Raw genomic sequence first — 27,947 nt, 5'->3', positions numbered from 1 at the left:
AGGATTCAAGATGTCTCCTGCGTCACTGAAAGTTTCAGTCTTACAAGAGGTTTCAAGTTTCCAGTCACACTTGTGTAAGTTGTTATTGGATCATGCCTGACCTCTGAAGTATGTTGCTTGTACGTAGACGTCTTAAACTCAGATTTAAGTTGAGCATCTTTCCACGTTTAACAAAGGAACACAAAAACAGCCTCTAGTGTTCAGACTCTGACTTAATTATTAGGCTTAACACAGCTTTGAAAGAACAGTGTTCTTGTTCTGTATCATTGTGGCACTCAGACACCTGGAATACCTGCGTCATGACTTCAAGAGCATAGCTTTGCAAGCTTTCAATTACTTCACCCTGGAAGAAGTTGAACTACAGCAAAGCTACCCTAAGTAGAAATCTAGTTTGGTTAACTAAAGCTACTTAGAAGAAGTAGTTCTTAAACCAAGAAAAAAATACATTAAAAATACTAAAAGAAATTATAAATGAATAACAGTCAATTTTTTCACATTTATTATTGCTTTATTTATTGCTGCAGGCCAAACATGATCCTGACAATCTCCATTTGTAAATATGTGTCGCCTTTACACAGAATTTTTTTTTTAAAAACATTTTGTCAACTACAATGTGTGTCACACGTCACACGGCCTGGGGCTTTTCCTCTAAATTTTGCTGAACCTTAATAGCTGTGGTTAGTCTTGAGTCTTGATTCCAAATCCAAAAACAGAAACGTCTTGGAGGAAAATAGAGACATTAATAGGTCTTTGACAACTTTGTTTGCTGTCACGACCAACACTGCAAAGTTAAAGTACCAGATTATCAGAAATAGCCCACTGCAGAGCCACCATGTGGTAAAACATAGTGATGAATGTTCTTTAGTGACCTATCAGTAATGTTGACAGGCTCATTAAGACTTAATAGGCTGTACTGTCTTCATTATAAGGGTCAAATATGTTGCAGATTCAGACAGATTTATTAAAATTTGTATTTATTTACTTTTTTTTTTTGCCAAAAATGGCTCTTCTGATAGCGAAGGTTGCCGACCCCTGAACTATACAGTGTCCTTAAGTTAGATGGCTGCCTTCATTAACTGGAGTCCAGGTGGGGGGATTACACCAAGCAGGATTCTTAAACAGCATGCATCAACCTCCCTGAACATTTGTTAATACATACACTGACTCAACTTCAAAAAAAAAAAAAAAAAAAAAAAAAAAAAAGGGCATAATTTGCATGTGGGCGGCACGGTGGTGTGGTGGTTAGCACTCTCGCCTCACAGCAAGAGGGTTGCCGGTTCAATCCCAGGCATGGGAGCCCTTCTGTGCTGAGTTTGCATGTTCTCCCCGTGTCAGCGTGGGTTCTCTCCGGGCACTCCGGCTTCCTCCCACAGTCCAAAGACATGCAGATTGGGGACTAGGTTAATTGATAACTCTAAATTGTCCGTAAGTGTGAATGTGAGCATGAATGGTTGTCTGTCTCTATGTGTCAGCCCTGCGATAGTCTGGCGACCTGTCCAGGGTGTACCCTGCCTCTCGCCTGATGTCAGCTGGGATAGGCTCCAGCCCCCCCGCGACCCTCAAGAGGATGAAGCGGTTAGAAGATGAATGAATGAATGAATGAATGAATTTGCATGCATCTTTTTAAGTAATTCTAACTCTGAGTCAATCCTACGAGTTTTTGGTAATCTGACAAACTCAATTAGTTTAGTATAACCAACATGATTTGCTTTGACCTCGAAAAACATAATTAAGTTGCCAAACTATTTTATTTAAGATATTCTAACTTATTTGTTTGAATTCCATCCCACTCAAAAATGTAAAACATATTTTGGATTGTGACCAAACTCTTAAAATAGATTGTCGACTGACTACAACACGTTAATGAAACAAACATAACTTTTTAATACTGAAAAACTTCTTATCCGCTGACTCCAAGAATCCTTTTGTAGAGTGTAGCAATAATCAGGACTAAAAAGTACCATTAATTTACTAGTTGTTACCACTAATTTAGTAGTTGACCACACAAAAAATGGCAAGTAGTTAAAGTTAGTATACAAAATGTATAAATTTGCAGTAACTTGCTAGTAGTAAGCTACTGGTTTAATTACTTGCAGTTCACTACTCCCCAACTCTGTGAATTTGCATATGAAGACTTGTGACATGACTTAATCTGTCTCTAAAGGACTTTTGATTTTAATAAGACTTACTCTGAAAGGCTCGAGATATGACAAAAGACTGTGGTTGAAAAATGTGACAATAAAACATAAATATCCTCCTGAGACCTCGTGTCCTCATACTAGGACCCTACATTTTGCGTTACCTTGACCTTATACTTCATTCTGCTTAACTTGGGCCTGTTGTGCTCGTTCATGGACACTTCTGTGTGCCATCTAGTGGCAGTAAGAGCACTATACACATGTCCATGTAAAAACAAGATGGCAGCCATCTCTGCCAAGTCAGTCTGCAGCTGACCCCGACACAAATATGGACAAGATACAAAACCTGATCACATTTGATGGTTGAAACTTGTTATTTATGATTAATAACATTTGCAGTTTGATATGACAGCAGATTTAATCAATTTTAGCAACAGTAACAAACTAAGACACTGTTAATTAGAAAGTAGCCTACTTGTTTAAAGACACTAGGAATTTATCATCACCTCATTTAAGGACATTGGGACTTTCTGAGACTTCATTATTGCCATGTTTGAGCATATAGGGACTATTGTTGACACTGTTTCATTTTTATACTTATGAGGTCCTACTAATCCCAAACAAAAGTCATAGGTCACAATAAAGTAAACTATGACACTACCAACTATGCAACGTAAGAGTAGGAAGCTCCTTTAACAGTGTAAGAGTGACCTAGATAAAACACCTTTAACTACAAGGTCTGAACTTCAGGGTTGTGGTTGATTAAGTGATTTATTAAAACTTTATGATTCTATCTGTTTTAAAAATGTTCCTTATTAACCACATCATCATCATCATCATCATCATTACTCACACAGCTGTCCACTGCCCTGTCCCCATCCCCCATCTCAAAATCAAAACACAAGTACATGTGCGCAGTCCTCTGTCACGTGTAGAAGAAAGCCCCAACAAAACACAAGCGATAAAAAAAGAGAATGACTGACAGCCGCAGCCAGCCAATCAGCGGCGCGACTCTGGGTAGCAACAATATAAATACTGCCGTTTCGTCCAATCAGAGAGCGGCAGGGGGCGGGCGCGTATTCCAGTGTCCGCACTGTGTTTACTTCCGTCAATATCTCCAGCACGGGAGGCAGAGGAGGCAGGAGACAGAGGCAGAGACAGACGATACAAACAAAGGAGTCGCTTAAAGGTTTGTTTGGCCTTTTTATAGAAACCCTGAACTGTGTTATATCGCAGTTTAGATTCTTTACCTCCTTCCGGTCGTGACTAAATGCGTTGAAGCGACTGACAGCTTGTGTTATCTTTATTTTTGCCCGTTATATCGCCTGCTAACGCTTTTATATTTCTAAATGCTCAAATTAAATGCGTCATATTCGTTATTATATGTGTTATTAAAGCAATTTGGCTCCGTATGCCATTCTGCATCCCTGTGTTTACCTGTAATATCGCGACAGCATGCTTAATGTTAACAACGTTTACAAAGCTAATGGCCCTCTTGTGTATTTGGCAACTGTTGACAGACGAAATGAACATGTTAGCCGCAGACTACAGGCTGGATCAATGGCAGCAAGAAGGCCATATGATTTGATTGTTTTTTGCTAATTTACCCTGAGCTACTGGACTCTTATTGGTATTAATCTCACTGTATTTATGGCACTGAAATGTATTGAAAATCTGAATTTATGTGTTTGGATTCTTCTCTTTGAAATGCCCAGACAATCATTTCAACTGGAGCAGTTTTAAAAACTCAGACAAATGTGTCCCTGCTTATTTGAACTTCTCTGATCAAATGACTGAGACAATTTAACCTCATGGGCAGAGGTTTTTATCGATTGATTATCCTCAGTAATATTAGCTCAAATGTTCAAGTTTGAATCTTGAATTTGTACGTCTTAATATCACCAATCCAATTGCAGCAACCACATTTTCACTTCCCTTGAATTTAAAAATGGGAAAATGAATTTGAGCAACTTGAGTATAATATTTATAAGTACTGACAAACCTTCTCAGTCAGGTATTCACTTCCTCATCCTGCTTCCTGTCCTGTTCACCCACCAGGTGTCCTGTCTGCTCACAGTCCCCTCCCCCAGCTAACATGCCTTTCTTGGGCAAAGACTGGAGGTCGCCAGGGTGGAGCTGGAAGAAGACAGAGCATGGCTGGAAGAGGGTCATCTTCTATGGACATGAGTTGGAAGATAACAACAGAGAGCTAGACTTGAAAGAGTAAGATCATATCTTGTTCACCTTTAATAACACTCAGTACGTTCACATGCACAGTTTAATTCCACTTTTAATCGGAATGAAAGGCCATTCCAATTAAAAGTGGTCATGTAAACGGTCATTCCGATTGAAAAATGGTCATTCCGATTGAAAATTAAATCTGATTAAAGGGGGTGGTTTAATCCGTTTGTCATTCCGAACGAAAGAATTTTGCGTGCATGTATACACTCATTCCTCTTTAAATTCATTCCGGTCTTTCTGCGCATGCTCGTTTCCTTGCCCTTCTGGCGCGATGACGTATATAGCGCGCATAGCAACGGGCTGCATAGCACCAGGCTGAGATAGAGCAGTCGGACTTGTTGCACTCACCGGTTTCCATTCGCCACAGCACGGTCTTCTACCTCCCTTCTTCGACCTTCTACCTCCCTTCTCCTCCTCAACAGATGAAGCACTAGCAGAACAAGATTGTTGTCGTACTGCTGCTTTAAGAATATAAGCAAAACGCGCCCGAAAAACGCACTAAGAACGGCATCGTCAAACATCTTGTTATCCGGAGCGAGGACTACAGTGTTTTCTTCCGGTAAATGTAAACACGTAACATCCGCCCGACCCCCTATCCAATCAGAAACCTTCCCTGCCCCAAACCTTGCGCAGACCTGAATAAAGGCAATTGAACTGATCTCCCATGTAAACCCTCATTCGGAATGAATATTTCCCATGTAAACTACCTGGAAAAACTTTAATTCCGAATGATTTCATTCAGATTTATTTCATTGAGAAGCTATCATGTAACCGTAGCTACTGTGACACCAGTGTCAGACTTGATATGGTTAAAGAGTCGATGCGTTATCAGGCTTAACTTGCTGCACACACAAATTTAAAATGTGTAAGATCATCAGTGCACTATTGCCAAATGACATTAGAGGAATACTTCATCCATAAAATGATCATTTGTGTATGAGTAACCCCGTGTTACGAAGAATTCGTGAAGAAAGCTTGGTTTTTCTTGCCTGCCTCCGGTGAACGAAGAATCCAAAAACAAAAAAATATCGATGTATTGAAGTCATAGCAAACCTATATCCAAACATCTGTTTACAATCTCTCACACAACTCCAGCAGTTTAGCCAAATCCAAGTCTCACTTCCCTGTTTTTAACTTATCAATTCTCTTTTTAAAGCCAGACCTAGTTGTAGCTAGTCCTCAGTAGCTTGCTGTCTCATATACAGTGCAGCATAGTATAACCTGGGAACTACAATTTAATATCAAGATATATTGACTTCTAGTGCTGTTATATCTTGATTACATTACTTTAGTGTGACGTTTTCTGCTCTCCAAAGTAATGATTTTAAGTAAAAACGAATAACATGAGTTACTGGACATGTCTGTGAAGATTCTATTTCATCCGAGTCATTGTAATCCCAAGTGTTACATTGTAGGTAACTGGACTTGCTTGTTTTCTTGAAGACATTTCACCTCTTATCCAAGAGGCTTCTTCAACCGAACCGAACTGAACTGAACTGAACTGAACTGAAGAAGCCTCTTGGATGAGAGGTGAAACGTCTTCAAGAAACTCAAGCTAGTCCAGTTGCCTACGATATAGCACTTAAGATGAGTTAGTGGAGTTTTTGCATCACGCATAAAAGTTTTGTGTGATTCAGTTAAAAGTAGAACACAGGTAAATACACTGGAAACCAAGAGATATGTCTGATTAACTATATCGTCCAGCTCTCTACTTTACAGTCATATATATCGTGCCTTCACATTTGGCTTCATTGAATGAATGCAAGGACTACTATACTGTGAACAGAACTGACTTCTATTCAGAGCTCAGCACAAGATCAGTGAGCCCATCAGAAGCTGAGTTTGCCCAGACTCTAGCCAAGAGTAGATTAGATCTTATTAGCCCTGCAACTCATGTTTAAAATTGAACACTAATGATTGATTGCAGCTGCCAAGGCTCACTTGGAGAGTTGACTAGGTCTTCCAACTTCCACAAAACCCCTCGAAACTGTTTCAAAAGGAGGATTTTTCCGCTTATTAAACAGAGGATAGTGGAAAGCCAACAGGAAATGAAGCGAGAGAGTCGGGTTATGATGACATGCAGCAGAGGCAGTGTGTTGTGATTATATGGTCTGTGTCTTAAACCTCTAAACTATCAAGTCACCCGGACTGTTGTGTTTTAGCAGTGACTTGAAAAGGTGTTTCTTTACAATGGATGGTTGTTGTTTGCTATTGATGTATATATGTGAGCTGCAGTTTGTGTTAATGTCTGGCTGCAAACCAAATTTCCTTTTTGGCAGAAATGCTTCATAGATCAGAGGAAAATAAAAAGGGTGGCAGAAAGTCAGTAGATAATAACAGTAGTGTATGTGCACTGATAAGGCCATAGCTACTCAGCGGCAGAAAGAAAAATCATAGAGCCAACTCTTATCAAGGCTGTAGCAGAGAGTCTTTGATGAGGTGATTTGCATCCCACAATTGCAGCCTGTTATTGCCAAAGGGGCGTCATGGCAACAGACAGAGTTGAGCATAGGGTTCGGGTTTAGACACTCAGGAGGGTAATTTACACTAGACCAACTTGTCCGTGTTAGAGAAAAGCTAGGCATTCAAAATAATTGGATTGGAAGTTCACAGCATCACAGAGGAAGATGGCTTTAAGTTGATGTGTTTAACATGTCAGATTTTTTACCTGGTGTGGATCAGAATCTGAAGTATTGAGGTCGGGTTAATTTCTTCTGCAAACCATCCCCTCGAGGCAATACACACATTCATGTTGTTCATGAACACACTTTCAAAACAAGTCATGCAACTTTGTTGTTATATATAACCTGTGTAACATAATACTCGCTCAACCTCATTACTGGAAACCAAAGAGTCCCTGGTTTTGGTTAATTGTTCGTGTTTTGATTTTATGATTAATCAACTGACAAACCATGAGCGGTGTTACATTGTGCAGCCGGAACAAAATGTTTGCATTTAACACACTCCCAAATGATATCCTACGAATTAACGACCCATGAATGACGTTCTGTCCTTGATGTACAGTTATGTAATTAACGTAAAGTTACGTAGGTTAGGTTTAGGGAAAGAAACATGGTGAGGACACCCTTTATAATTACTCAACAGTAAAGTCCTGGGGGAAATTCTAGGTTTTTGTGACCTATCCACCACCCCAACCTACCTCCTTACAAGGCCGCTCAGGACTGCGTCCTTGTTTACTCCCGTCAGTGCACTGATCACATGATGGCAGCCTTTCAAAATACATGGGATATGTACGAATTTGGACTTTTCATTGGAAAACATATGAGCAGTTTCTGAGATCAGCCTCTGGCATTAGATGTAGGAGATGGTGGATGGCGTGACACCTAGGTGAGATGGCTGCTGAGCTGCAGGCCATTTTCGAGACGAACAAGTAACAAAACATTATTATTATTTTTTTAGCAAGACATCAGTGGCATTTCCAGCCGTTATTGTGCCACCAAAACTGGTGTATTTTATTGAGACATCAGTGGCATTTCCAGCTGTGATTATGCCATCAAAAGTAGGTGTTCGAGCGAAAACATGACCTTTTCTTACCCATAACCAAGTGTTTTCTGTGCCTAAACATAACTACACGTTAAGCACAACTATGTTAAAACATAAAGAAGCACGGAGTTTCAACATATTCCCAACATAACAACATACAAATGTTACGTATCTGTGGTTTGCAGAACATTCAGTGCTAACATTTAGGCTGGTATTGTTGTGATAGAGTAATTTGAACATCAATTTAGGCTTTAGTCAAGCCAAGTAAAGCCTCAAGAAACAGGATTACATCTGGTGTCTCACTTCTTCATTTACTCAATATCTAATGAACAAAATGCTCAGCTCTGTTGTTCATCAGTGGAGTAAGCCGTAAGATAAAACTAAATTTTTGGTGTATGAGGCATGTTTTCAGATGCCCTGAAATCCTTTATTGTGCTTGACCAGTGCAGAAAGTGAATACTGGACGTCTTGTTCAGTGTCCATCTCCTGGAGTTGCCTTCGAATGTTAGCAACTGGTGCAACATGTAAATCCTGTCACGGGGGTTTGTTGCTTGGAGTTGTGTGATGAATGTTAACGTACCAGTTCTCCTGACAGGAGCACACAAGAATAACCTAAAGATCAAACAATACCTGTTGCTTGCTCTTATAATACTATCCCTCCCAAAGGCGTTCTGTGGGTTGAGAGACTTTAAAGACCACTGTTTGTTGAAAAGCAGCTGAGCTAAAAGCAAGTTATTTCAGTCTTTCTGGTCTGTGTTACATGTGCCCCCGTGGGCAGTCTGGGTTGCCTCCCGGCAGGAGAGCTCACCTCGTTATCTGCAGGAAACATGTACTGTTTTGACGCATGTCAACTGGCAGTGAGTGGGTCACATAAAGGGAGCGAAAATGAGGTGGATCCCGCTCCTATTCATCCTTTTCATTGTATTTGTTTACTCCTGCTTTATATAGTATGTGTGTCAGGGGGTTGTGCAGTGCAGTGAGGGTTACTATTTTTATCATTAGTTTGTTTATACTGCACCTGGCTCAGCATTTCTTTGTGCTGCTTGCATTTATCTGATCCTCAAAGAATATTGCTCGCTAAAAATAAATATGTATTCCACATTTTCTTTGTTTCACCAGGGGTATTTGAAAATTAAAAAAAAAACTGATTTGAATAATTGCATTCAAATGTACAGTAGACATTATTTACTGTTCGCAGACTTTATGTTCAATGAGAACATTTCGATTACCAGATGCATTTTATTGGAATTCTGAATGTGTCTGATATGAAAGCTCATTACAGAACAGCAATCCAACATAATCACTGTAATCTCTGAGGTGAGACTGGCAGCAACTGTAGGGGCTTACAGTAGCATCATAACCCATAAACAAGATGGACAAATTTTAAAGAGCAATCACAAACATTTACTCAGAGTAGAGTCACAAACTGGCTCAGTGAACGTGACAAGTAGGCATCCACACAACTAAAATTAACTTAGATAACCAATGGAGTGTGTCAGTCAGCAAAGTCAGTAATGAAAGCCATGCATGGGCGTGTGTGTGTCAGGTGTGCTGTGGAGGTGTTGAAGGTACAAACCAAAAGCACTGATGGCCAGGTGGATTGCTGCTGAGCTTCATAAAGGTAACGGCTCTGCCATGTCAGCCAACTGCAGACAGCGGGAGGAGCATCACAGTAGTTTTTACTCTTGTTCTTACAAGTCACATCATGTCACTAACCTGTCTGACTTCATGGGAGTCAAAGGTCAAAACCTAGAATGTGAAGCGTTCAGTGAACTCCCTTCAGCCATTTCCCTGTGAAGGAGAATCACCAGAGGCTTCATGACACAATATTATTGCAATTTTAGATAGGTTGTGGTAAAATAAATTGCGTTATGTTGCGATTTATTACCAACTATATATTATGTCCCCAAATGAAAACGTGTTTGTAGTCGTCAAGTTTTTAGTCTGTTCATCTCACTTCCGCCATTTTTTGTGGCACCAAAATGCATCTAGTGGACTGAAAAAGCAACTGATTATATTATTATAGTAGACTACCTAAAGTTTGATTTATATTTGTCATATTAGGATTTTATAAAACAAAAAAACAACACTTGATACGATATATCCCCACACAAAAATATCACGATACTGTGGTGTATCGATTTTCTCCCGCACCCCTACCAGAGCCAAACATTGATGTTGCTCAGACTCAGTCGTAACATCATGTAAGCTGGGGTAACAATCAAAAATAACAGTTCATTTTGCTTGTATAAGAACAAGAGCAATTGATATGTTGACTGCAAGGTATGAGAAGAGATGAAACAATATGAAAATATCATACCACGATTATAGTGAGCAAAAACAGCAGTTATCAGTATTATGGCGGTGTTGTTAAAATGTGCTAAAAATTCTCAAAAAGTACTAAAACACACACTGAAATCAATTCACCAAGTTTTATTTTATGTTGGTGCATAAGCAGCCTGTCTTTGAAATATTTGCTCGAGTGTTTGTGTCACTGTAGATGAGGACAAAGGACTAGTAGCGTCACTGGGTTTGCCTGCTGCATGCCCTATCTGCAAACAATAAGGCTGACAAATCTCCAGAGCGCTGTCACTGCCTTCTGTCATGTTTTCATTGACACAGAAGGAACCCACGTTGCATGTTGTGCCTGCGTGTCGGAGACTGTGACTAATATTGGATGATGCTGGAAGAATTTTGATAATTAAAATAGAAGGAAAAAAATGGCAACAGGAATAGTGCCATTAGCAGCGGCGTATAATTCACAAGTTTGTGTTGAAGTATGTGTGCGACCTACGTATGTTAGCGTAAGGAGGGGGGTTGTCACATTTTTGTGTGAGTTGCAGTGTTCAGCAGAGTTAACATGACACACCAGTTCATGAGCACGTCTCAGATAAACAGTAAGTAGGACGCTGGTGTCCTGCTGGTGCTGATGGGGTTAAAGGTTGGAAGCTCAGCACCAGTTGGTGATGTCTCCCTCAGGCCACTGTGTCGCCTCTTCTGTTGATCAACTGACTAACAGTACCTCACAGTGCAACACTGGCTTGTCAGCAGTTTTTTTCATGGAAAAAAAAAGGCAGAGGACACAACATCAAACAATAACTAATGACATCATCTGTTCAAATTGGCCCCTGTCCAAATGCAGCCTGAGTCAGAAAGGCCAGTGACTTCATGCAGCAAGAGCACATTTGGCACACCAACACCAGAAAGAAAGAGGAGCATTATGATGACCACTGGCCTGGCACACTGTGTCACAGAAGTAGTTTAGATCAGATGTTTTATTAGCTGCAAACACTCAAATGCCACGTGGGGGCTAGAAAGTTGAGTGTCCACTAAGTATTTGACCCTCACTTACTTCACTGTCAGTCATGATGGATAATTTATCTGACAGTGTCTGAGTTGCCTCATCTTTCTCTAGACAAAGCATGTCATAAATGCTCCTTGAACGCATCTATCAGTGAGTAAGCAGCAGCTAAATGTCAGCCACATACTGCATTTGTCTTCCTCTTGTTCACGTTGACTTCCTACATAACTCTCGTCCTTTTAGCCCATGTATTTCAGGATATTGTTTAAATATCCTTCTGACCATTCCTGCGGCTGTGTGATGTCTTTTATTGGCTCTGTGGAGGCCGGTGCTCCGCATGCAACCTGTGTTAGAAAGCCAAGCTATTGCATTCCTCACTTGTAATTCACTGTGATAGATTACTGTGCTCGCATGTGTGTGTGCGTGTTTGTGTGTATGCCAGTGCAATTGGATAAATGGATAGAGACGAGGGATTACCGTAGAACCCATTCACCCTGATCTGTTGATTTCACAGTCAGACAAGCAAAGCTCATGCCTTCACTTATGCTGAAGGAAAAAGTAAATTGGTTTCATTTATCCAAAGGAAAGCATGTGTGTTATGTCGCCCAGATCCCCATCATTTTGGTGAAGTATATATTTCCTCCAGCTGCTCTGTTTGATCACAAACAGAGCGTAGCCCTTGTATTTTTCATCACTGTTGCATGCACTCTGTGGTCTGTGTTAGTGTTGCACGGTATACCGGTACTAAAATAGTACCGCGGTACTAGAGTATTCCAAACGGTACTATACTGCATTTGGAAAATACCGGTACTTTGAAACTGATTCAATTCATTAATTTAGTTAATTTATTTTACTCATTTATGCACACAAACACCTTTCTTGTTCCTATTGGAGCACAGATTGCGCAAGTGGTGTGTATGACAACACCTGTATCAACATCCGCAGCTGGCACACGTGAAAAAAGACAAGAGAAAGTCTGCCTCGCAAAGGGAGACAACACGAGACAACACAAACTTGGTGGAACATTTGAGTTACCAAACCATGACGTCCGTACCGAGGTACTTACCGAACCATGATTTTTTTTGGTACCGTTACACCCCTACTATTTATTGTTCTAAAGGTTTGTATCCAAAAGGACTTTTCCTTAGGAAAAGTACCAAAGAGTATCAGAAAGTATCGAAATTCATATTGGTATTGGTACCGAAAAAAAGATTTTGGTATCGTGACAACACTAGTCTGTGTTATGGGCCAGAACAATCCTATTTGGTGTTTCTTGCAACCATTTTAGTAGTTGTTCTCTAAAGCAACTTAAACCTTACAATAATATATTTTAAATTTAAATGGTATTAAACTATTTGAGATCCAGAGACTCTACCAGTCATGGTGACTGTATCATGGACCCTCTGCTTAAAGCAGGAATGTCGTGCAGTTTATCCAGCTCATTGTTGTGTATTAAAGGTAGGATTTGTGGAATGGGAGAGCAGGGGTGTCTTGACTTTGAGGCGGCAGTGGGTATAGTAAGAGTGCCGAATCAATGTCTGTATAAAAGGGACACCTGGCAGGATGGGACAGGTGGGATGTTTTATGCGACCCACCGCAGGGAGGTTTAAAAAGCAGCTAAAAGCAGTTAGCAGCTAACTCAAAGAAGAACAGCAACCAAAAATGTCTGTAAATTAGGGAGACAATGTGGTGTGGGAGCTCCTTAACCCTAACTCTAACCCTAGTAGTTGGTTGGGGCCCTTGTGTCGTTAGGGATTGGATGGCTCTATGACTTTAACTAATGTTTATCGATTTATCTCCCAAGTATGTTCTTGATTAATCTTGTCTGTAAAGTATCAAAAATAGTGATATGCCTATTATGTCAAAATTATTTTGGCCAAAAGTTTGGGTACTCAATTGCTTGTTTCCACTCCTAAACTGATTTTTTTTTTTGTTGTTTTTTTTTTTGTTTTTTTTCCCACCAAATTCTCACATTTGAGGAGCGGGAATGAGCAGATGTTTGCAATTTCTGCTTGGAAACTAAATCCTTCAAAGAATCACTGTATTACCAAAATTAATGCCAATGAATTTTTCTCAGACGAATTATAAGAGCTATCTGTCATCTGGTTAACACTCCTCACAGGATGTGGCTGTCTACACCCTTCCCTGGACAAATGATGGTTTATAATGAGGACCACAGTGCAGTAGGGATGTCCCGATCCGAATATCGGATCAGGACATCCCTACAGTGCAGGACAAAAGGTTAATTTGAATTTGCGGAGAAAGAAGACCGAAAGCTCTTATTTTGAAGGGTGTAAAATGAATCAGTGTAACATTGCATATTTATATTCTCAGATGGACATTGCCCAGCTCCAGCACCAGAACCACAAATAAAGACAAATAGTCTGCTTTGCTTCAACTAAATTAAATCAGACACTTCAGCACATCAACAGGAAATTATTCTCATATCAAAACATGTGAGGAAGTGGGAATCATTTTGATATCAGTCCCAATACTAAAAACATATTTTCACAGTATTATTTCCCAGTACAATCAGCTGACCCATATATTGTGCTCCCCGACTTGGTAGTGTTGCCAGTTGGGTGCTCAGCTTCAGCCAGTGGATTATTAATGCATGGAGAATCAATAACCAGTCCAGCCCTTTCATGTGTTAAAGGTCATTAGAGTATGTCAAGGTGCGGAGGAATGAATCACAGTTTCAGCTTTTCAGTTATTTTATGTAATTGATTTTATTTGCATTAAAAGAAAATATCCTATTGCAGCCGCATATCTTTTAGGCACCTATCAGGCTTGTTTATGACTGCTTCTGCATATAATTATATCACAAAAGGAACAGTAAGTGAAAGGTAGAAAGGACTACAGTCTTTGGCTTTGTAGTTGTAGCGCTGAGAGAACAAAGACATACAAACTGCAAACACAGGAGTTTGTATTCAGTTCAGTTCAATTCAATTTTATTTATAAAGCCCAATATCACAAATCACAATTTGCCTCAGAGGGCTTTACAGCATATGACATCCCTCTGTCCTTGGACCCTCGCAGCGGATAAGGAAAAACTTCCCCAAAAAACATACATACATACATACATAGTTATTGTGTGTAGAAGGACAGGACTATTATTTCATTTTTGAGACTTTTGAGAGCAAATGTGAAAAGAAAATTAAGTCATAGGGCTGCTGTGATACTGCACCTAATTAGGACAACAAAAAGGTTTGTCTTGGGTGCATCGGTACAATAAACAAATTAGAAAGGATGGCAGAGGAGATACACTCACACCAATGTAACTGGACTATAAGCCACGAAAAGGTCCACAGGCTGAGATCAGTGCAGAAATAGTCTATTTATTTAAGTCATCTGTGCACAAAAACGGTGCTCAAAGTACAAAAAAGATGTGAGTTAAAACAGCAGCAAACGTTTCAGTCCTTGACTAACATCATTTAACACTAAGAAAAATTAAGACATTTATAATACTCACATACATACAATGATTTCCTAAACTGACAGCTTCATTTTGTATGACTGGATAAATAGAGCTGAGAATGTATCCTGCACACTTATAAAGCATTTATATTAGGGGTGCATTCATTTTCCATAAACTCGTATCCTGTTGGGGGTCGCCCCAGGTTGCCAAACTATCACAGGGCTGACACATAGAGACAAACAACCATTCACGCTGTGGACTGTGGGAGGAAGCCGGAGTAGTCGGAGTTAGTACAAACTATATTTTAACTTTCAAAGCACACAAACATTTATCATCCTGGTGATCGGCACATCTGGGTGATGCTGTCAGATGTGCATTAGCACGTTGGATGTGTTTCTATTCACATACCCTACAAATGTGGACGCCTACACACCGTCCTCGTCTTCCACACAACATGCTTTGTTGCTGTTGTAGCTGATCGGGTAGCTTACTTGCCCAGCAATGCACTTGTTGTGCTAATGTCAGCACATGCTGCATTTCTAAACATTTGTTCCATGTAAAGTGCACCAGTCTTCATTCAATGTATTCTGCATTCAGCTGTCTGTGCCAAACTGTGACGTTTGATACTAATACATGAACTGTTACAGCCCTAAATTATATGCAGTATAAATGGCAAGAAATGTGCACAGACCCTCACAAACACACTCCCATGGATAATCTGTACCCAGTTTATGCTTTTATTTGGGTTTCACTTGGTGTTGCGCCAAATCAAGCCTCCCATTTCAACATATGTCAAGTCGAGGTCAGCTGCCAAAAATGTTAAGATCTATCTTATCAGTAATAACAAGGCCACTTATCAACCAAGAACACAGAGAACGGCTGCCAGAAATAACAGAGATCAGATGGAGATCTCAAAATGTTTTGCCTGTTCTCTGAGAAAAGACTGTCTGAGTCACATTTGTGATTCTGTCTCTCAGACTCTGATATGTGTCTGCCATCTGCAGTGTTTCCTCCAACATAACAGACACTGTGAATCATTAAAGCCACATCTTGACCCCTCTGACTCTTGCTACATCTGTCTTTGCCTGCTTATTATTCCAATTCATCCAAAATGAAGCAGCTAGATTTTTGATTAGATGAATTTATGGGCATTTGCTTTCTGTTTAGTTTCTTTTATGCTGGTAAGGAGGGATTATCATTCTTAACTTGCATATGTGCTGGCCCTTTGAACCCCAAAATACTGTAGCACTTAAACTGCCTTGGATCTGACATGCCATTACAACAAAGTTATACGGGACATCAATAAAAAGTCACTGACTTGCTACAGGCCTCTTTAGAGTGGCTTGCACATTGTATTTCAGGTGGTCACGCTCACATGCAATGCTGTTAACAAATTCCTCCTTTCTCTGTCTCAGCAGGCTCTGCAGTGACAACAAAGAGAATCTGTTTGTCGGGGATGTGTGTGAGCTCGCCACCACAAAGAGGAAAAAGGACCTCTACAACAATAACACCAAATCCCAATGTGAGTTTCAGCGACACATAATCACTATTTTGACGTTAACAAGAGTTTGTGGTATGAAAATTAAAGGCCCTTTGTGCAGAAAGAGCAGAACAGAAATACTGGGAAGCACAAGTCATAAATGCAGCGAAGTGGCCACCACCTGTTGGAAGCTTTGTAGCATTAAGATCATTCAGTTATCACTTGAGGTCGTCATATTGAAGCCAACTACTGCATGCCACTGCTTACTGTATAACACTGTATACAATGTAAACACTGGAGAGTCACCAATGACCAACTTGAAAATACTGACTGTTGGTGACGGGTGACTGTTGAAGACCATATATGCTGTGTAGCAGTCAAAAGTCACTCCTGTTTGTCAACAGGACCTAAACTTAGCTCGGCTTCAAACTAGTCTGACATGTTAAATTGCGTTTGACATTTCAGGTTGTTTGCTTTGTCCATTTCTTCCTCTCAGACTAAGGCTATTGTGTGCTGTCTCCTCTAAGTCTTCTCATCAAATTTACACCATCCAGTTCATGGCACGTTTATGTTTAAAGTCCCCCTCCACTCAAAATGTGTTTTTCCTCTGTATATGTCCCCAAAAATGTCTGTCCTTGACTATACTGACTTGTATCTGTGCAAAGTTTGTCACTAGAGAGGTGTTTTCAAATTTCCCTACTGAAGCGGCGATCAATGTGACCTCCCTTAAAGCTAGATTAGGTACGTCACTATTCCAAAAAGCCAGTCGCTGTTAAGGGGAACAGATTTCAACACAACATCGGCAAAGAAACCTGAAAATTCCAGCACAGAGCGGACTTGTCAATACACACAGTGAGACTTAGGATGTCAGCCGGCCCCTGGGGCTTCTTTCCACCATCTACAAAACCCCTTTGCAGCAGATATTATTGCATGTTTGTTTCACAACCACTGCTTGTTAAAAACTTTATTTGGACTCTCTTTTACAAGAACACCCTGATTGCAGTACATGTAAGACACAGAACAGGACATAAGGTCCGATATCAATTCACAGAACACACGTGCATTCAAATGAGTCAGACGGGATTTAAATTCATTAAAAGGGATTAGCTGCCTAATTTCACAAGCTTCTGCAGATTGTTCCTCTTGTGTGGTGCACGCTATTTGAGAGCCATTTTCCCAGCCTCAGTATTAACATGATGATAGTCGAGGACCAAATTGTCTTGGGGCCTAGTGCAGTGTGAATTCGATGTGTAAGATTCTCTATTGCTGTGTCAACCACTGCCAGTTACGAGCTAACAAACAACATAAACAAATGAAACACGATAACTACACTTACCATCCTGGTACATCTGCTAGTCGCCAATTTTGGTGCACAACAGACTCCTCATCTGAGTCTGACTGAGGCTCAAACATGTATGGCTGAATCTCTCTTATGTTTCCTGTTAATGCTAACAGTCGCCATCTTGATGCACAGTCAGACTTATCTTCACACTCAGAAGACTTTCTGCAATTTTTTTTAACGTTTAATTTAGGTAAATCATATTAAAGAAAACATTAATCATAAGTGCAGTATTTTTAACTTTAAAACATGTCTGGAGGGGGAGTTTAATATAGGCTGCATGTTGAGCAGCAAAACAAAAAGCAGCATAGTTTCTTATCTTATTTCTAATGTCACTGCTGTAGCTTGTTTTCAGGACTGATTTATACAGTAGAAGGCAGGTACAAAACAACAATGCTACCCACCTGGATGTCCTGAAGCTGAACCTCGTCATTCATATATTACTGTGACCAGTCATTATCCTATAACGTGGTTCCCAGTTGTTCATTTAAAAAGTTTGACCTTGCAACCACGTCCCAATTATTCGTGTTAACATCATGAATAGTTTTAGTGTCCTAAGATTACTGTCATCAAATCCAGTTGTTTTCTGCAATGCATGCCAAAAGCAAATACAGAGGATCATCACAATATTATTAACGGTCTTTTGCAATTTAATACCACACCCCTGCAGCACGTTCTTAATCTGGGGAGGTTATGATGTCCAGTGTTTGTTGAAACTGTTGCAGAGAGGTTATGAGTCAACTATGACTCTTTTTTTACTACACAGCTATTATTGTAGTGGATTGCATTAAATTAAACAGTTCCTCATCATGTTGTGTGGTGTACCTGACATATTGTATGTACATTTACAGCAAAACACTTAAACTCTAACGACTAGTGTGCATATTTTTTTTCTTGTCCAGTTGTTTTCACAGATAAATGGATCTACGTGCAGAAAGGGAGCACGAAAGAAGTGAGTTCTGCAGGTGTTACCAGAATTTTCACATTAAGTGTTTATTTGGAGTTGATTGAAACAGCACAGTGTATTTGTATTCACAGCGACACGGATACTGCACGCTTGGTGAAGCCCTCAACCGTCTAGACTTTTCCAGTGCCATTCAGGACTTGAGAAGATTCAACTATGTTGCGAAAGTGAGTGATAATGATGATTGCCCATTAAAAACTTTTGCACAAGCAGTTCTTCATCTAACAGTCTGACTCTGTCTCTCTCTCTCTCCCGTCATAGCTTTTCCAGCTAATAGCCCGGTCTCAGCTGACCTCTTTGAGTGGAGCTGCCCAGAAAAACTATTTCAATATACTGGAGAAGATTGTACGAAAGGGTAAGGAGACCTGAGGCGGAGATTTTGAGCGGGCAGACATTTCTCATTTCTCATTTTCTCTGTCTGGTGTCAGAGCTTGTTGTTGCACCCTGGACTCTAATTTAGGCTCTAATTTTGGTTGTAAAAGCAGCGACTGCTGTTTAGTCACGGCAGTGTTATTTTACTAAATGCCTAAAACCACAAAACCAGTAGGACCAGTGCGCTCCGTCATTACGGGGTTGTGTTGCCCTGTGGAGCAAAGAACAGTTCTAGTTTGCCACATGTATGTAGTCAATGGGGGAATGTAACTAAGTACATTTACTCAAGTGCTGTACTTAAAGGGTAACTGTAGTTTTGTTTTACACCTGGACACCTTTAAGATGAAAAAAAAATTTTTTTTGTTGTGTTGCGTTACATTTTGGCTGCTAATGTTTTCTTTTTCTCTTGTGTTTTTCATTTGTCTTTAAAATTTTGTCACTAGTTCTAGACGACCACTACAACCCGCGCCTTGTCAAGGACCTCCTGCAGGACCTGAGCTCGACACTACACAACTTGACCATCCATGTCGGCAGGTGTGTCCTCGTGGGCAACATCAACATCTGGCTGTGTCGACTAGAGATCATTCACAAATGGCAGCAGCAGGTCAACAACCTGCAGATCCCCAAGGTAACAAGAGTGCTGGTGTTTGTGTGTGTGGGTCTGTGTGTACGTATTTAATTCCAGCTTTCTTAAATATGCTCTGGGCCTCAACACGCCTCCAGGTCAAATCTGAGCCGCGTGTATGTAAATGTGACTTTTAAAAAGGGAGCAAGTGCAGTAGGTTTGTGTCTATTGACCTCTGTGCTGCTGAGGAGGCACCACTGCTCGCTTGTCATGCTACTGAATATAATGAGTGAGGAACATGAAATATGGAAGGAGAAGTACTGGCAGCTTCTCTGTCCAAACGGGTCATTTAACTCTTAATTGTTTATAAAATTGTAACACATTGTCTTCAAAAAAACAAGACAAGGTCCAAAACTAGTATATGACTTGACCATGTGTGTAATGCCCGAGGGGTTTTAATTTGAAACAGGAAGTGGCACCATTCACTCAGTCACTAACATTTGTTCTTACAGTCCTGCAATCCAACCAAAATTATCATGTAAACGCATCTTAAAATGAGGGGTGAAAGCAGATTAAAGTTCTTGCTGGCACTACTACCCCAAGCCTCACGACTTCATATAGTTCCCCTCCGGCCTGCATCTTCATGCCCCCCTAAACACACACATTTAATTTTGTAATACCCGAATGGTGTAGAAAGAGATCAGAAACACTTAACGTATAGCAAAAGATTGATTTAAATGGTGAAAGTGCCACTGAATAATTGTTTTAAAATTACAACTAAATTAATCGGCAACAGTTGAACAGTTTACAAGTCTCTGTTTTTGAATCTTCAGCACATTGGGCACATTAAAAAAAAAGATTTTCTAAGGGCTCATTTATGCTCAGTGTCAGACATGGAGAAGGATTGAGCCTTCTATCCGTACTCTGCATTCATTTTGTCTGTATTTGCTCTTATTGTCTCCCCAGCAAATGTGCAACGGCATGTCATTCAACGACTTGCCGCTACACATGCAGAACAAGATCCTCTGCAAGTTATCTGATGCCTATGACATCATTAACCTGGGACAGGCCACGCCCACTCTGCACTGCCTCAGTGAGAACAGGGTACTGTGGAAGAAACTCTGCCACTTTCACTTCGCGGACAAACAGGTGAGAGAACAACAGATTTTGCTTAATCAGACGTGGACAAGAGGAATTTGTAGCAGGCTAAATATGTGATGTTAGCAATTATTTTAAAAGGGATATTACAACAGTAGTTCATCGTCAAGCCTCCCAAGAGATAGTTGCTATGTAGTTCACCTGTTGACCACTAGAGGGCAGAATTGCCACATTTTCCTCACAATGATCTGTCTCACCCTCTTCCTCTGTTTCTCTCTCTTGTTTACAACCACACACACACACACACACTGTCTCACACACACCATATAAACATCCACCCACAGGATCGGTGTTAATGAGAACTTGTCCTCAATTATATCTAATTACACTTTGTTCCACTTTTAATTATGTTCCTGTCCCCTGTGTTTTTAAATGTTTTTTTGAATTCTGTGTTTTCCCCCCATCCACGTGCAGTTCTGTAGGAATCTGGTCCTATCCAAGAGTGATAACGTGGACTGGAAGCTGATGTACTTCACCCTGAAGAAACACTATCCAATGAGGGAGCAGTACGGCGACACCTTGCACTTCTGCAAACACTGTAGCATCCTCTTCTGGAAGGTAAATGAGAGAATAAACACACGCCTGCAACCACATTCATGTCATGTTTGGAAACACCATATGACTAACCAGCGCTGTTAAATGAAAGTAACAGTAAGTTAAACAGATTGGTCAAGCTTTCAGTTTTATTGCCTTTTAGTGTTGTGGACTGTAGCTTAGTAGAGGCAGAGTGTATGGACAGTAAATGTGAGACCTGCACTGTTCAAAGAGACCTGATATCTCTTAAAGTCTATGTAGATCAGACATGAGAGACTTTCAGATCAAGTATCGAGTTGTACCAAAGCACACTGTAGGAGACAAAACATTCACTATCGTTTGGTACACTCAGGAGAAGGTCACAGAGACCCTTTGGTCCAATTACACTGTCTGTCACACACTGATATCTGACTCTAGTATAACATGAGAAAGGTGTCTGATAGTAAGTAGTAATGAAATCCCATTTATTCAGTAAATATTTCTTTCTGAGGTTTATATTTATATATATGGCATTCTTGGGGGAAAAAAGTAAAAGCCCTGACATATGGTAATGCAAGGACATCTTTTTGTAGGCCAACCCAGAAGTTAGCATCGCCCTGGTTACCTCGACAAAACGCTGATGAGATTTTTTCGTTGGAGTTTGGATTCAAGCAGGAAATAAACTTTGTGGCAAAAACAAAAACTTTATGATACTTAAAGCCTGTGTCCACATTGCGTTTTTCTTTGGCAGAGAAGCTTCATCCCAGCGCTTAATAATAAAAGTGCTCCCAACACTTTTCATGATGCACTAGACGTGGGTTTGTTTCTATGACAACAATATCTTGACGCTGAGCTAATGTAACACTACATTAACGTAGGGTTACAAGGTTGATCTGCTCCTACAAATTGTTTTTTCTGTCTTTCTTGTGATAGTTTCCAACTGACATATCTCACACCTTGGGATAGACAGTAGCTAAAGGAGCGACACTAGTGTCTTTCCGAAAACTGCTTAAAGCAGTTGCACAAAAATGCCAAAGCACACTGAAAAAAGACACTGGGCGCGGCACCTTTACTCTAGGCCATTTACACTCTCTACTGGTTGGGAGTAGGGCTGCAATGATTAGTCGACTAATTGATGACTAATTGACTATTAATCTGTGACTATTTTAGTAGTCGACTAATCGGATCCAGTCATTTTTCATAGAAAAGTACTATAAAAGTACCCCAAAATACTCTAACTGCAGCTTCTTATGTTCAAATATTGGCAGCGTTACACACTCTCCCGTGACAGTGAACTAAAACCCTTTGGCGCGAGTACGAAACAAGACATTAGATGACACAATTTCAGGGTTTGGGAGAGACAGACCGACATTTTTCAACATTTTAACACATTTTTTGATGAAATGATTAGTCGACTAATCGAAGAAATAATCGACAGATTAGTCGACAATGAAAATAATCTTTAGTTGCAGCCCTAATTAGAGGTAAATATCTTACATTAGGCTATAAATGAACTGCAGCATGGGCGCGTGACTTCAACATCACCACCACATCAAGGCTGTAAAGTTGTATTTGGTGTGATGACGTGTATGTGCTCGACAACCTCTGTGTTATAAACCACCTTTATTGGGACACGTAAGATCATCATCTTTGTTATAAACCACCTTCATTGGGACACGTGAGATCATCAGAATTCACAAGAGGGGGGGCATCGGTAGCGTAGTGGGTAGTGCCGCCGCCCCATGTACAGAGGCATCGCCTCGCTGCAGCCGCTGCGGGTTCAAATCCGGCTCGCGGTCCTTTGCTGCATGTCAGTCTCCACTCTCTCTCTCTCTGTCTCCCCATTTCAATCTCTGTCCTGTCAATAAAGGCAATAAGCCCATAAAAATAATCTTTAAAAAAAAAAAAAAAAAAAAGATTTCACGAGAGGGGTAATTATTGACGTATTATGTCATAGAACAAAATGTGAAAATAGGTTAAGCTTTTGTTACCGCAGACCTTATTTCAGGCATTTAACCAAAAACCCATTGACTTAAAGACGAGGGAACCAGAAGTGTAAAAATGCTAACTCATTTCCAGGTTTCAGAACTCATGCACCCCTGTGTTGCATTTCTACTTTGACTAATTAGATAATTTACTGTTAAAACTTGAGGTCAGTGTAGAAAATTGCTTCACTCTCAGAACAACGCTCTGCTTATTCAACAGGAACACATGAGTAACACATACACGCACACATCATCACTCATATTAATGGTAATCCTTGTTGTCCACCAGTGTAATTGATTATGTAAACTCGTGCTCCTATGTGTCTACGTAGGAGTCAGAGGTCAAGTTGGGTGCAAACAAATGACTTCTTTGTGCTCAGCGACACATGATGTGTGACCTTAGACCATGCGTCAGACAAAAGTTGAGTCAGTGACTTTCCAGGGAATTTTTTATCGACACAAACTAACAGTGCTTGGATGAAAAGTGCAGCTTCTTCTAGTATCTGCTCACCCCTCTTGATTATTTCCTACCCACAGCCTTGTTATCTTCCATGACCGGGTCCTTGTACTTTTTAACCTGCCTCCTCTTTGCGTCCCTCTCCTTGCTTGTCTCCTTTCCTTCCCGCCTCCTCTCCTTGGTACCCCTTCTCCCTGATTCCTTAAGGATCGCCACCTGGCTTTGTTACTCAAGGTACTTCCTGTCCCTGTGCGCCTTTCTGTTCTTCGTCAGTTGCTAGTTTGTCTCGTGTTTTCCTGGTGACCTGATTTATAACATATCTTTTTTTGTCATGTGTGAAGTGTGTGTTGTGTGCTGTCCTCTGTTTAACTTGATGTCATCATGTTTTGCACAAGGCGTGTTTAGTAAACAGTGCCGCTCTTTCCGCTGACTTTTTCATGGCCTCTAGCCGCGTTCCTAAAGTTCATATATTCCTCTGAATGTTGAGTTCATGTGTCTGAAAGAAAACTGTCATTTAGTTTAGCATACATGTGTCTCTCTGTGTATACTAATGTACAGGGTCAGGTTGCACCAGTTAGTTGTAAATCCATCACTAAAGCTGTGTTGAAGTCCTTCCATGTTCTTAGTAACTACTGGTTGCTGTGTCTGAACTGTAAGCACAGCTACTCCATTAGTTTCCTAGTCTCCATTTTCTCTCTAACCATATGGTTGTTGACTGTGTTCCAGGACTGTGGCCATCCATGCACAGCCACCGATCCAGACAGCTGCCTCATGCCCATTTCTCCGCAGCACTTTATCGACCTCTTCAAGTTCTGAACCCTCCACGCTGTTCTTCAAGAGAAGCATCCGTTTACTCTCACTCCCGAACCGAGAGTGTGTACGAGACCTTGATGTCGTTACAAATACAAAGGGCTTCAACTGAAAGAGATGACTTTTTTTATGTCTCCATTCTTACGCACAAGTGTTTCCATAAGACATAGGAAAGATTAAAGGTATAGTATGCAGGATTGTTGTTTACTGTTTGTGAACACAGTGGAAGTAAAAGCCAACCGCAGATTTGCCCTTGTTTGATTCTTTGCCTCGCTGCTTTGGTGTCTTTTTCTGATCTGTGTCTCTTTGATACCTGCTGCTTATGGTCTTCTACCTGGTGGCTAACTTTTTATAAAGCCCAGACCTTACCTGAGTGCTGTGGGGTTACACCGCCATAATCACCAAGCACAGGAAATAAGAAGAAATAAGGAAATACAGGCATAGGGCAGAGTCTGCAGATAAATACACTGACTGTGGGTCATAAGTGATGATTGAGAGAAATGATTTCTGTATAAGTCTATACATTGTTTTAAATGAAAATCCTGCATAGTATACCTTCAAATGCCTATGTTTGGAGTTTAAAGTATTATTTAACCCTTTAATGATCACTTTTATGTCAATTACTCACCCATGTTACATCGAATTTGGAAAGAAAACTGTTTTTCTTGCATGCCTTCACAGTAGCACAGAGTTATCGATACATATCGATTCTGAATACATTTCAGTACTCATTCTCCACAGTATTAATACACCTTTTAGTATAACCTTTTTCCCTATGGTATTGAAAATGGCACCAAATATTGATGATTTTCAAGGTATTGTATTGAAGTTAGAAACTACAGTATTGTGACAATACTTCACACTGAACGAAGAACCAAAAAAAGAGGACGTTCTAGATGTATTTAAGTCATAGGGGTCTGTGTTTAAAACAGCAAAACTATATCAAAACATCTGTTTACTAACTTTCACACAATTCGCGCATTATAATCCAGTCCTTATTTTTCCAGTTGTATGTTCAGTTCTTCCCAAACACATGTATTTTTGCCAAAACTCCTTACGTCTCGTTTTCACTTGCGTATGTCTACAGAGACAAGGCATCCAGAAGCCCATTCATTCCTATGGGAATCTTTGTGATAGCCGATGTGCCTACGAAACTCCTCCCCTTGGTAATATTGCGGTCCGGAAATTGCCTTAGATACCTTAAAAAAAGATGGAATTTTGCGTTGGATTTCGGAGAGACGGTACGACAGTGTGCTAGCTTAGCTAACAGGCTGCTAACTGGCTAACGGACTATTTCCTTCAATTGAGCTGCCTGATGTTGGTTGTCCAGTGAGTTTGTTTGATTAAAAAGAAGTTGTTTATCTAGTTTTAACACATTGTGAATCTGAGTAATGTTTTTCTGCTAAAATATGGTTATACATTATATACAGTCAGATTGTCATTATGACTCGTTCAGCCATTCATTCGTCTTTTTAATTAAATATTTCACAAAACATGCTGTATACCTGGCAGGTCCTGTTTTTATCTCAGCGATGTTCCAAGCAAATATTCTAAACGACTGGATGGCGAAAAACTGACAAAATTAGCCTCTCCCCCACGGCTACAGGTAGTTTCTATCAGGTTTCTATCCATTCGTAAAGAAATGCACTTTCTTGCGTTGGACACTAGAGGTATCATACGTATATTAATGCATGTACGGACACCAGTCACGAACGTAAGTGAAAACGAGGCTTAGAGAATGTTTATGTTTAAGTGTTTTACACAGTAAGGTTTTAGCAGATATGGATGTGTTTGGGCAAACTGATAGGACTGAGACTTGGATTATACTGCACGTTGCATGTTGATATAGTGTTGTTAAATGCTGTCCCACTTTAACCTCAATTAATCAAGAATGTTTGCCTTTTTTGGAGTCTTCGTTCACTGTGGAGGCATGAAAGAAAAACAAAGATTTCGTCACATTGTCACAGGGTGAGTTATTGATACACAAGTGATCATTTTGGGGCTGAAGTATTCCGTTAAGAATGTCATGTGATGGGTAATTTATAAAGAACTTTTATGTTTTTCCCCGGCCGCACAAACGTTTGTCTTCTTGACAAAATATTCCTGACAGAGGAAAGACATAAATAATACGTAAATGTTATATGAATATGTGAAAAGATTTATATGTAGGAGTTGTAGCATGTTTATAGTAGGTAAGTGGTGATAGGTAATGTTTAAGAGGTGCAACACGTGCAGTGTGGCAGAATACGATGACTCGTGTTAACTGTTTATTTAATGGGGTTAAACTCTTCTCTGCTTTTTGCTCTGTTCCGTTTCGGTGGTATTTTTCTGCAATAACTGAATGCATGTCATGTTTGACTCTGTTTACATACTGTATGTTGTCCTATGTGAATTCTTGCTGTGCTCTGTGTACATCGGAAGCGTCAACACTAAGAGAAAATAATGTAAAGCTCCGTTAGCCGTACAAGTTTTTACAATCTGCTTTTGTCAGACAGGAAATGGTAAACGTTATTTAAAGGAGAAAAAAAAAGTTTTGTATCCTTTCTCTCGACTTTTGTAATATTCCTGTGCCGTCCCAGTACTCCTGATGATACTATCATGAATTTTATGGGACAGGAACTAGCTCTAAAGAATTAAATATTTCTAAAAACCTGTTTCTGTTCTTCATTTGAACTCAGAAATATTTGTATTTTGTTAACTGTTATCATATTTTACCAGATTTGGCACCAACGTCCCTTAGTGGTCAAAGGTCAAAGCCACTGTGACCTCACAAAACATGTTTTTGGCCATAACTCAAAAATTAATTCACCGATTATGACAAAATTTCACACACGTCTAACGGTTGTTGTTCTTCCAGTACACTTTTTTTTCTGGCTGTTATTTAACACCATAAGTCAGGAACAGAAGGGGAGACATTTGGTCAGATGCTGAATTGGTAACACTGATCTTGGGGTGTCAGTTTTAATTATTTATTTTTATTCTTCGCAGCAACATCCATATTCGAAGCATCGTCTACAGTCATGGCTACATATGAGTCTGGACAGACATGGATGTAGTCTGTATCTTGACTGGTTAGCAGAGGCATACAACCGCAAGACTGTAATTTTAGTTTGGACTTGACCTAATTGTAGTTTCCACACTTGGATTAACGTCTTCTCTTTGAAATGGCAAGGAAAAATAGTTTGTCAGTCATCACAGGAGCAGAGTTTCATGATTAATATTCCTTCTATCATGCCCCAGTCTCAGTTTATCTAAAGGCAGTTTAATTGGAAGCAACAAGAAATGGAGACTAACTACAGTATGCAAATTTAAAGGTTTGGAAATTGAGGCAAAGTGTTATTTTACAGAACAATTTCTATGGTTTCCCATTTTTTAAATTACTTTACAGTATGTTTATAGGCCTAGATTTGGGGGGATGGGGGTTGGGGGACGTCCCCTTCAATATGAAAGTAGCAAAGGACTTTTTTATTTTGACCATATTTAAGACATTTACGCCATAAACAATAATAAGCACTGATGCATTCAACTTTACCCGAATGCAGGAAATTAAGTAATTGATTCTCAAAATTTATTGGGGTAGGACCCCCAACCCCCCATTTAGTATTTGTCTCCCCCAGTGTTTAAACAAAACCTACACCCTTCAGTGTTTTTTACAAGTGTCTGACCAGACACTGGTGATAAAAATAAACTTGGGAAGAATGT

The 27,947-nt window shown here is 40.1% G+C and overlaps 1 protein-coding gene across 2 annotated transcripts; it reads left to right on the top strand.

The window, feature by feature from the left end:
• The first annotated feature begins 3,206 nt into the window (after positions 1–3,206).
• fbxo25 (F-box protein 25) lies at positions 3,207–26,888 on the top strand. Of its 2 annotated transcripts, XM_049590555.1 has the most exons (11): positions 3,207–3,327; positions 4,197–4,361; positions 16,021–16,124; positions 18,324–18,373; positions 18,460–18,552; positions 18,647–18,740; positions 19,201–19,385; positions 20,289–20,471; positions 20,895–21,038; positions 23,643–23,669; positions 24,162–26,888. In XM_049590555.1, the coding sequence occupies exons 2-11, from the start codon at positions 4,234–4,236 to the stop codon at positions 24,249–24,251; spliced, it is 1,098 nt and encodes a 365-aa protein (XP_049446512.1). In that variant the 5' UTR covers positions 3,207–3,327; positions 4,197–4,233; the 3' UTR covers positions 24,252–26,888. The 2 variants fall into 2 exon arrangements, with proteins under 2 accessions (XP_049446512.1, XP_049446513.1); XM_049590556.1 differs by lacking the exon at positions 23,643–23,669 and having other exon boundaries at positions 24,162–26,887.
• The last annotated feature ends 1,059 nt before the right edge of the window (positions 26,889–27,947 follow it).

This window comes from Epinephelus fuscoguttatus, linkage group LG11, assembly GCF_011397635.1.
Source record: "Epinephelus fuscoguttatus linkage group LG11, E.fuscoguttatus.final_Chr_v1".
Taxonomy (NCBI): Eukaryota; Metazoa; Chordata; class Actinopteri; order Perciformes; family Serranidae; genus Epinephelus; species Epinephelus fuscoguttatus.
Note: the sequence above shows the minus strand (reverse complement) of the source record. Positions and strands in the feature narration are given on the sequence as shown.